At 31.7% G+C, this 10,747-nt stretch overlaps 2 protein-coding genes across 4 annotated transcripts; both read left to right on the top strand.

Annotated features, from left to right (window-relative positions):
* Window positions 1–1,279: 1,279 nt before the first annotated feature.
* On the top strand, window positions 1,280–7,086 carry LOC148285013 (alpha-galactosidase MYORG-like). Of its 3 annotated transcripts, XM_088231382.1 has the most exons (9): window positions 1,280–1,352; window positions 1,456–1,614; window positions 2,336–2,542; window positions 2,653–3,313; window positions 3,392–3,584; window positions 4,118–4,227; window positions 4,834–5,089; window positions 6,006–6,162; window positions 6,765–7,086. In XM_088231382.1, exons 1-9 carry the CDS (start codon window positions 1,316–1,318, stop codon window positions 6,959–6,961), a joined length of 1,977 nt encoding a protein of 658 aa, XP_088087508.1. In that variant the 5' UTR covers window positions 1,280–1,315; the 3' UTR covers window positions 6,962–7,086. The 3 variants fall into 3 exon arrangements, 2 of the variants coding, with proteins under 2 accessions (XP_088087508.1, XP_088087501.1); XM_088231375.1 differs by having other exon boundaries at window positions 2,653–3,584; XR_015823200.1 differs by lacking the exons at window positions 6,006–6,162; window positions 6,765–7,086 and adding an exon at window positions 4,388–4,521 and having other exon boundaries at window positions 2,653–3,584; window positions 4,834–4,972.
* A 2,650-nt stretch (window positions 7,087–9,736) lies between these two features.
* Window positions 9,737–10,657, top strand: LOC148285012 (uncharacterized). Its single transcript, XM_088231531.1, has one exon. The coding sequence runs from the start codon at window positions 9,737–9,739 to the stop codon at window positions 10,655–10,657; it is 921 nt and encodes a 306-aa protein (XP_088087657.1).
* Window positions 10,658–10,747: the final 90 nt, after the last annotated feature.

Genomic DNA, 10,747 nt, shown 5'->3' with positions numbered 1-10,747 from the left:
TTGAATTTACAATTTTGAATAAGTTTAATAAGTCTATAATTTTTCTTCTATATCATAACAATACTTATGAACTTATTCACTGCGGTGTTCACATACGCCTGTTAGCGCCTATGACAGTACTACTATGCGGTGCTCATAGTATATGTGAGTAAGTTTTCAACAAAAAAGTTTGTAGCAAAATCAAGTATAAAGACTACATATTCATAGTCGCTAACAAAATAAGTGTTTAAACTAACAAAAAAAATAAGTGTTCAAACTAATAAATAAAATAAGTCTTAAAAATTTAATTTAAATTTAAAGTAAATTTTGATAGCGGGGAAAAAGTTAGAATACAGTAAAACTCCAATTGTTAGAATTAATGAGTGCCAGATGTTATCTGGATATGCAGAAATCCGGATAATTGGATCAACCATTATATTAAGGCAATGTTTTCAATGAAAAAGAAAAGAGATGAACATTTACCCTACTCCCTATGGATCACCCCCAACAGACTAAGGGTGGGTGTTACACTGTGTAAAAAAATCTCTAAAAAGGTGGGAGGGGTACCGCCCGGGTGATGATATTTTGTGTGATTGCAGCACAACCCAGAACCACAGCCACCTACTGACATGCCTGCTCATGGGAGAAGGCTGCACTTTCAGGAACCTGATTGTGGCAGGATATGATCCAGCCGGACACGTTAAGTAAGTATAGCTTTTGAAATAAAACAGTGAATTGGAATCACACTAAAAATTTACTTAAATCATTTACATAAATCATAACATCTCCCTTATTTACTTACTGTTTAGGTCTATACAATCATATTCTAGCAAAAGTACTTAAACTGCAAACACCATACATTTGCTAGAAAATGTATAAGACTCACGAAATTGGTTAAAAACACATGAAAACTAATAAAATAATTACGGCTAAAATTGTGGTTTGAAGCCATTTTTCTAAACACAGTTGATATATTTCTCTTCCATTTTCTTATACGAGTATTATCATCTGTTTTTTCTCTTCATTGTGTAAAATGTTCTATTACTATATTTATATTTGTGAAAAACATGAACTGATAGCGTATATAATACTTGTTTATTTATGTATGAAAAAACCATACTAAAGCTAATGTTTTGAAAAATAATTTTAACGATTTTGATTAATCACTATATTGTAGCGTAGAAATTGTAGTATCGAAAAAAAATCAAAATATAAATTATTCAATTTTAGTAAATAAAGAGAAAAGTGGGAAAGAAAATTTATCTACTCCATCCCTGTGCACTGAACAGAACGGAATTATAAAATGACGAGTATATAAAATATTTCATTTCATTAAATGCAAAACTGTAGCAGGATGAACAATATCTGTCATTGTAAGTAATCCTACTCTTAATTTATTTTTCTGATTATTGCATAAAAATCATTTAGAAAATGTAAACTATTACTCTAATCAATTCTTGTGTTGTATATTTTCAGTTATACTGTTGCTGCTTAATGCCATCCCAACACCATCAGAACAATGGAATCCAAATGGGCCCTACACTAACAAGAGTAATCACAGGAAATATTTAGACGATAATACTTTTATTGATATTAAACAAACAGCAGGCGGATTTTCATTAGAATTTGTGCAAAGTAAGAAAAACTTCTGCATTCTCTTCCATTTGGTGTCAGATTTATTTTTACTAAGAATGAATTATTTGACCGAGCACTTCTTAGAGAAATAAATAAAAGAGTAGAAAAAATTACAAGAAAGTTCAGTGCTTCGGGAAATTGGATATAAAAAATGTTTTCTTGTCTGCGTTAAAAATTAGAGCATTTAATTGTACGTCGAAGTTTCTCTAAAAAATTTATAAAAACGTTTGAAATAAAAATAACTACTTTAAAAAATGACACCACAAGTTTTTCTAAATCAACCATTTATAAAGTATTGTGATAAAACTTCGGGAAGCTAACCCACCAAAGAGGACAACTCACAGAAGAGAACTAGTGACTTCACACGTGGAGCAATTAAAAAATTACAAAAACTACTAATACAAAACATTAAAAAAAAATCTGGCTTAGTTTGATAGTCTATTAATGAACAATTTTTTATTTATTTAAAAGACCACTGAACTTTCTAATTTATTTGAGTGAAATGATTCTTACATTCAGATTGTCAACACTAAAGGCATAATACATAATCTCTAATCAACATAATTTAAGTACTTTTACTGAGTAAGTAATCGATTTCTCAAATTGGCTGAAATGTTGCTAAAATTGTCCACGATGAGGAATTTGCATTTGTATTATTACCATACACATGCAAATTATTACCATGGAAGTTTACACCCAATTAAATTAAACCCCTTTTTAGATGGCAAAGTCAGATTAAATGGAATTATTGGAACTACTATTGAAGATGACCACTTTTATGTTTATGATGAAAGGAAAGGAAGATCAAAATTTATGTTTAGAAATTCAAACTTAACAATTACCCCAGAGAAAATGCCGCATGGACATGTTTTGAAAATGGATTGGACTACATCTAATGATGATAAGAATCAAGATTGTTATTCACTGGGTAAATATTGTACAATTTATCAAAATAAATAACAATTTAGAATCATAAAACCGAGAAACTAACAAAGTATTTGGTACTTGTTTTTCTTAGCATAACATTATTTGTTGTAGGTGAAGATAATTGGTATGGAGGACCACAAATTAGAACTCAACTTTGGCCAATAGAAAAGCTGACATTCAAGGAATATTCATATATCACGAAAGAGCTTGATAATATTGCAATAGCTGAACCATACTGGTTCAATTCTGCGGGTGTATTTTTCTATGTTAGCAAAAAAGTTCCATTGTTCATAGACCAAAATAATATCAGAAACAATTCTGTTTGCTTCATCAGTGAGGTTAAACCACCATACTCCGATAAAAGAAAAGAAAATATATTAACTTATTATGTTGGAGCATCGATAAATCCGCGACTCGTTCACGAGCATGTTATTTACCAATTTTTGGAAAAGCCATCAGGCTATCCTGACTATCAGATGACAAAGTACCCCATTTGGTCTACTTGGGCGGAATATAAAACACTTATAAATGAAACAACAGTTCTAGAATTTGCAGAGAAAATAGTTGAAAACAATTTTACAAACAGCCAAATTGAAGTAGACGATTTGTGGGAAACTTGTTACGGATCGTTTAATGTGGACACAAAAAAGTTTACAGATTTGAAAAATCTTACTGATAAATTGAAAAAAATGGGTTTCAGAGTAACATTCTGGATTCATCCATTCATCAATAAAGATTGTGATCCTTGGTATTCTGAAGCCCTACAAAAAGGGTGTGCATGCACATTTTTTGTATTGAAAAAACAAATCTTCCTTACATTCGTTACAATATTATTTTTCAACATTTGCAGGTATTTTGTTAAGAGTGAGAATGGAAGCGTCGACACAAAATGGTGGAATAGTGCAGCAGATTCCGCATCATATATAGATTTTACAAATGAGGCAGCTAGTGCATGGTGGACAGTCAGACTTCAGAATCTTCAAACCAAATATGGTATCGATAGCTTTAAATTTGACGCAGGTGAAACTAGTTGGTCACCTCAGGTATGCGCAAACAATTAATAATTTCTTCATCCTCATCTTCCTAAGCCTTCATTTCTCTACTGATATAGGCCTCTTTCATACCCTTCCATCCTCTTCTGTCGTTTGCTTTTTGTAGCTATTTCTTCCCCCACAGCGGCCATATCGTCGGTCCATCTCTTTTCAGGCCTTCCAACGTCTTTCTTTTTCTTCCAGGTCTCCATTTCAGAACTCTAGAAATCGATCTTGAGGCATCCGGCCTTGCGATATGTCCTGCCCATTGCCACTTTAACTTCGCTACACGATCCATGATATCCTCCACTCTGGTTCTGGGCCTAATATCATAATTTGTTATTCTATCTCTTAGGCTACCGAGCATGGACCTCTCCATGGATTGTTGTGTGCTTTTGAGCCTTTCTGCATTTTATTATAATAATAACAAATAACATAAAATATATTCATTGAAATAATGGGATAAATTGGGATAAAATACATATTTCAACAATGATTCGATTTAAAAAAAACATTTTCACTCAGCAATTATCAAATTTTTCCAGATTCCCATACAGAAAGGAGATATAAACTTACAGCCTGGACTTATAACATCAAGTTACGTAAGAACGTGCGCTCAGTTTGGGCCAATGGTAGAGGTTCGCACTGGACAACAGTTAGTATCTATAACCAATGCTTAATTTAAACATGTATATTGCACAATTAAGTAGTTAAACACTAAATTTGTTGCAACAGAGGGGGAAAACATTTTTGAGAGGGGTATATAAAAATCTAGGCATTTACCAGGCTTATGACCTGTCATTGGCTGGTTTCAGATTGTGGAAAATTCACCATTCTGCCAAAACATCGGCATTCCCTCAATTCTTCTATTTAGTTTTCTGATGTAAAAGAGCTGAAACCTTTCTTGAAGTGGGTGAGATTCATCCTAAAGAATTATTTCACTTACTAGGTAAGGCTTGAAAACACTTTTTAAATTTATATATTTCTTATACCAGTTACAATTGGGGTCAACGTTTAAAGCGCACGGAAGGAATGCAGTAGTGAGTTGTGGGGTGCTACCCAGGGGACTCTAGATAGCACCCTTAGGCACGGGAGGGTTAAACATTTCGCAAGGTGTCAAGTGTAAAACCAGAATGACTAAGTTTCGAGCTAAGAACGCGAATAAACATCAGATTCGATTTTGACTGCAGTGAAATCCGTTCTAATGCTTAGATTATGAATAAAGATAATACTTTATATATTTCTCTCTTAATTTATTCAGAACCCAGCAGTTACCAATTTATGTGAGGATGATAGATAAGGATACCCTGTGGACATTTAACAACGGACTGCCAACTCTAATAACCACATTACTCCAAATGAACCTGAACGGTTATCCATTTGTTCTGCCCGATATGATTGGAGGGAATGGATACAATGAACGACCTTCCAAAGAACTCTTTATCAGATGGTTGCAAGCTAATGTGTTTATGCCAAGCCTTCAATATTCTTATGTCCCTTGGGATTATGATGAAGAGGTATGAAAAATTATAAAACAACTGTTTTAATATTTATTTGTTATGAACTATTCTGTTCTTTAATATTTTTTATATCATACTTAGCGTTGCCAACCTCCATCATGCAACAATTTTGAAGATAAAGAAAAGTATATCTGTAGATTTCGGTAGATTCATTGTTCTAGTGATGTCCTGTGATAAGAGAAAGGGGGAATGGATTCAAATTTCCCTACCATTTTTCATTACATAATTTTGCTAAACATGCAAGTTGTTTTTTTTTTTATTGAACCAAATAGCGGCCCCCTTAGACTAGTGGCTGACGCTTGCCTGACACACGCAGAGATCCATATTCGATTTCCAGTCAGATGACAATAATTTATGTAAATTTTTACGTTTATCGTAATTTTAAGCTTAATGATATCTACTTATCGCTGAATTAGGTTACTAAATTTGAACAGAAAATTGTTACAAATGACAAAAATGTTTCATTATTATCAAGCAATGGGTTGACATTCCATTTAATAAAATAGAATTATGAAGAGAAATGACATAATTTTAATTCATAAACTTTGAAAATAACCAGGAATCACTATTTACTAATATTAACCAATCAACGTATGTATTATGTACGAAGGATAAGTAGTATTCATAATAATAAACAGATTGCAGAAAAAGCAGCTTTCTGCGGAAATATAAAAAAGTGAGTATTTGGTTTATTTATTTATGAGTGGATTGTTTGTGGACAAATAAATAGTAAAAAAAAAAATATGTGAAATAAATAATATTTTTCTAGTTTTTATCTCTTCACCCAATCTTCCGCAGACCTTTAAGAATGGAACTGTACCTATACTTAACTCATTTTTAAAAATGTAAGTGACATGTATCTCTTTACCTTAATGCCACAGAATGGTGTAATTTAATATGATAACATTTTCAGACTATAAAAATATCCAGAAAGTACACTGAACTACACGCAAAATATGCAGATGTAATAACGGAAGCCTTCAAAGAAGCAGTAAAGAATGGATCTCCAGTTAATACCCCTATTTGGTGGATAGACCCTCATAATACAGAGGCACATCCAATTTGGGATGGTAAGATATTTGCTATTTGAAAAACATTATTAACTTTTAATATAATCATTATTATTACTATCCAACTATTGTTAAGTTCAATATTAAAATATTTGTGTCTTATATCAATAAGGGTTTATTGTAATATCAAATTTGTCTAGTTTTATCATTTTGCCAAACATCATTTACATTTGGTTTCATCATATTTTATAACTTCATTAACATTTCAATCCATCATTTCCAAGAGGAACACTAAATGACATATCTAAAATTATTAATATTTGAAGCACTAAGGTTGTAATTTTCCATGTTTAAAATTTGACAAGGTAAATTCGAGTTAAATCATTAAAATAAATTTTAGAACACCATTGTTCCCTATTCAAGGCCTAAAACATTTATTTATTTTTGTTAATAAGGCTATGTTCTGAAACCGGTCAGCATGTTAAATTTATTTTTGTGACTTTACACAATTTAGTAATTTAGTAATTTAGTCATTTGACATCATAATTATATGGTTGAAAATTATTGACAATAATTATCCTAATTTATGTGAAATATTTCTTTCGAAGGGGATATTTTGTTCGATGAAGTGATTAAATATTTTAAAAACATTGTTATTTCAGAATACCTTCTGGCAGAAAACATTCTGGCAGCCCCAATTTTAGAGGAACATGCTGTAACAAGGGATATCTATCTGCCAAGAGGAGTGTGGTTAGCACCAGAGACAAACCAAATATATAATGGAAATACCTGGCTGTATAACTACTCGGCGCCCTTAGATACTCTACCATACTTTATTAGAATAACTAAAAATAGTTAAAGATGTTAAATGCAAATAAAAAAAATAATTAGAAAACTAAGTAATAACTTTTTTTGTGACTATTACGGAAACTTAATTATCATAAACAATCCAATAAAAATATTTATTTTTTAATGCAATTTTGATCGAGTGGTTTTCTTACATCTCTTACTGTTTTTAAAGTTTTAATCAGATCTTCAAATTTACCTACACATAATTGACAACTTTTTAATATCCTCCAAAAATTGGCGCATGTAGATTTTAAAATAAAATATTGATTGAAAAACAGCAACAAAAATATTGATGACACATACACTTCATATTCAAATACGTAGTTCATGTTTCATAGCATATCAATTATCAATCCTATAAATTTCGGAAATAATGTGGAAAATGTTAATTTAAAGAATCCTAATATCAGATATGAAATTTATTTCAAAATAAAAGCGACACTAAATATTTTTGCTATCAAATTACACAATAATTACTATAATAAAGATCCCAGATTGAGAACAGTGCATATTATATTTATGTACGTAGTCTATTAAATGAATACACTATCTACTAAATATGTCATTTTAACAAAAAGAATTAGTAAATCATTTCGACAAGTAGATACATAAAGCTAACATAACATTATGTGGGTGAATAATTAATGAAAAAAAAATAGGGAGGGTGATTATAGGGATCAACAAAAGTACACTGTATTATTTTCTTCAAATAAACTTGTAGGTAAGTAGTAAAAAGTGAGGTTTTTTTAATAACACTACGGGCTTGGATTAAGAATATCCATTGACAGAAATGCCCACATTTCATGAAAGAATTGAAAGAATAAATTCTTCATTGATTATTAGTTATTCAGAAAAAGAGAAATACACACGAATATTATAAATATGGTTTAAAATTCAAATGCAATAATATTTTTTTTTTACTTATTCTTTTATTAGTAAAATATCTGCAAGTATTTGTTAATAAGCAGTATATTCCATTCAACCAAAAATTAGCAAAAATGGATTTGAATCTTTCAACGAGGAAGATCAGTGTTTTTTAAAAAATAAATTATTAGTTAATAGACTATTAAACTAAGCCAAAAAAAATTCTTTTCAATTTTTATATCTCGTACTATCAACGCTACGATTTTTTAAATTTTGTATTTCTGAAATAACTCAAAAATGAAATGAAATAACGCATGTGACGTCAGAGGTTCTTTTCCGGTTATTCTCAATCAGTTCATCCCATTGGTCCATCCACGGCAAGCAAATCAGAAGTCTTCCATAACTGTCATATTATAGGTTGATTCATATGAACCAGTGGCATCATTCAAAGTAGTTCGTTTTTATTAATTTTTTCATACATTTTCAGGAAATTTTGCTCTACAATTTAATGCTCCAATTTTTACCGCGCACAAGAAAACATTTGTTGTATCCAATTAATCCCGTAGGGCTCAAGTTCCTCATTAGCTAGAGATTGTAAAAAATGAGGAAGATATCAAAAAAAATAATTATGACAATAAATTAAAATGAATACTTACCTACATGTTTTATTTATGTACATCATATTAATTTAACAATAATTAGTGTAATAAGGTATATATTGTTGCAGACATAACAGCATATGTTTTGAAGCCCAGCAGCCTTTTACTAAGGTCTTTAAGTACTTAATTAGAAAAGAGAAGTCGGTATGTGTAAGCAAAGTGCTGTCCCCTCAATAAAGACTCTTATTTGTTACTTCTGGAAATGGTATAAACCATATCAAGGCACGTAGAAATATTATAATAGGTATTAATAATAGGTATTATTAGGTATACAAAATAAACTGTTTTGAACTGTCAACTAAATTTGTCTCATTGTAGTATGCCATATCACATGATATGTTACATATTATGTTTAACATCGCGCGGTTGGCGTCTTAATGCGGTCAGGTAGCGGGGTGGGGATGCCCTCATACGAGAGGGCGAGATAGAGACCGAGAGAGCGTGCGAAGGCGCTTGCTCTCCCTCTCCTGCGGCGTGATTGGCCGGCCTGCCTACACTCGCTATTGGCCAGGCAGGGTGATTTGCGCAGATGATTTTTTGTACAAATAGGGTGCAGAGCCAAATAATAAATCAGTCGGACTTCAACACTACTACTGGTTTTTATTCTACACCTCGTCTCTCTGCATCCTGACTTTGCTTCAACCCGGACCTCTACCTGGACTTAGATTATGTATATTCATTGGTACTGGCTTTTCGACTCTGGACTATTTGGACCTTGGCTACCCCCCTGAATACAATGCCGCATCTGCCACCGCAGTGATACCGGCCTTACAACTTCATCATCTAATAAGATAAAACCAATTGTTTTTTAGAGTTTTACCTCTTTGTAGAATTGGAAGGAAGTATTTTTGAATATAATGAATAATATAACTAAAAACATTTTTTTTTAGTTATCGCTCTATGGAACTGAGCCATCCAATTTGTAGTGTATAATTTTTCTTTCTAAATAAATTTATTATATTATAAATATTGATGGAAACCCGATTCCTCTCTGGTGGGCCATTCGAAGGGGGAGGGAATAAAATAAACTTTTATAAAGGCATGCAAAAGAAAGTAAGTTTCATAACTGCACTATAAGCAAAACTTTATAAGAAACATTTCATTTCATGTCATAACAAATTTAACGAGTGAAAAGGTCATAGGATTCAAATTGCATATAAAAGACATTATAGTGGTTGTCCGTTACACTTTTTACTCAAATTAACTGTCAAGAAGAAATAAATTTTCTAATCAGATGCGACATAATATTTACTTGTATAAAAATGAGTAAAAGTAATTCCAAATATTTTCCTTTCCATTATTCTTTATTACGATTTATCGGTCTGGGATATTTTCACGATCCCGCAGAAAAAGTTTTCCGCAATTTTTCAAAGCCCTGGTACATTGTTTATTCGGTTGTTCAACTCGGATTTTGGGTATTTTTATTTACAATCGCATTATGGATGGAAGTCCCTTATATTTACAAGGACCTAGATCGCTTAATGCTGAATCTCTCATTCAGCATTACATTTATATCTTCTTTTGTAAAACTTTACATTGTGCTATTTCACAATAAAACAATACAGAAAATAATTTACTCCATCGAGTATGATTTGTGCAAATTTCCACAAAATGAAAAAATAAGCAAGAAAACTGTGCAGGTAAGCCGACAACTTACACTGTCAGTTTTATCTTTTGCCAATCTGACAGTGCTTGGCATGGTAGTTGGAGGAACTATAAAAGCCTTTTGGTCTCAAACACAGTTTGATGCCAAAAATGGGACATTAGAATTCAGTCCGTCGGACAGAATTCTTCCCATGCCCGTGCACGTTCCATTTAAAATCACATCAGACTACGTTTACGCATTGGCATTCATTTACCAAATTTTGGGTATTCAGTGGTATGGAAATACGGTTGTTTTGATAAACACCTTCATAAACACTATCATGGTTCACTTCGCTGGTAAATTTGCCAATTTGAGGTACTTTTTAGAGAACATAAAACACATCACGTTTATGCGGTTAAAATCCAAAAAACATACAAACAAAGGTGAAAATGTGTATGAGTTATTTGAGAAAGGATCAGCTCCACCAAATTATTTAGAAGAAGGTTATGATAATGAATTCACAGAAGATGAAATAAATAAAGAGATGGGCAGTTGTTTGAAGGAATGTATTCAGCATCATATATCTCTTCTAGAGTAAGTCAAAGATGATATGCTTCCTTTCAGGTTTCTAAATCATACGAAGAAAGAAACTACATGTGTAAATATAATAATTTATTAATGTAAAATG

The sequence above is a fragment of the Micrasema longulum genome, unplaced genomic scaffold, assembly GCF_059751315.1.
Source record: "Micrasema longulum isolate JH-2025_06_02 unplaced genomic scaffold, ASM5975131v1 h1tg000069l, whole genome shotgun sequence".
NCBI lineage: Eukaryota > Metazoa > Arthropoda > Insecta > Trichoptera > Brachycentridae > Micrasema > Micrasema longulum.
Note: the sequence above shows the minus strand (reverse complement) of the source record. Positions and strands in the feature narration are given on the sequence as shown.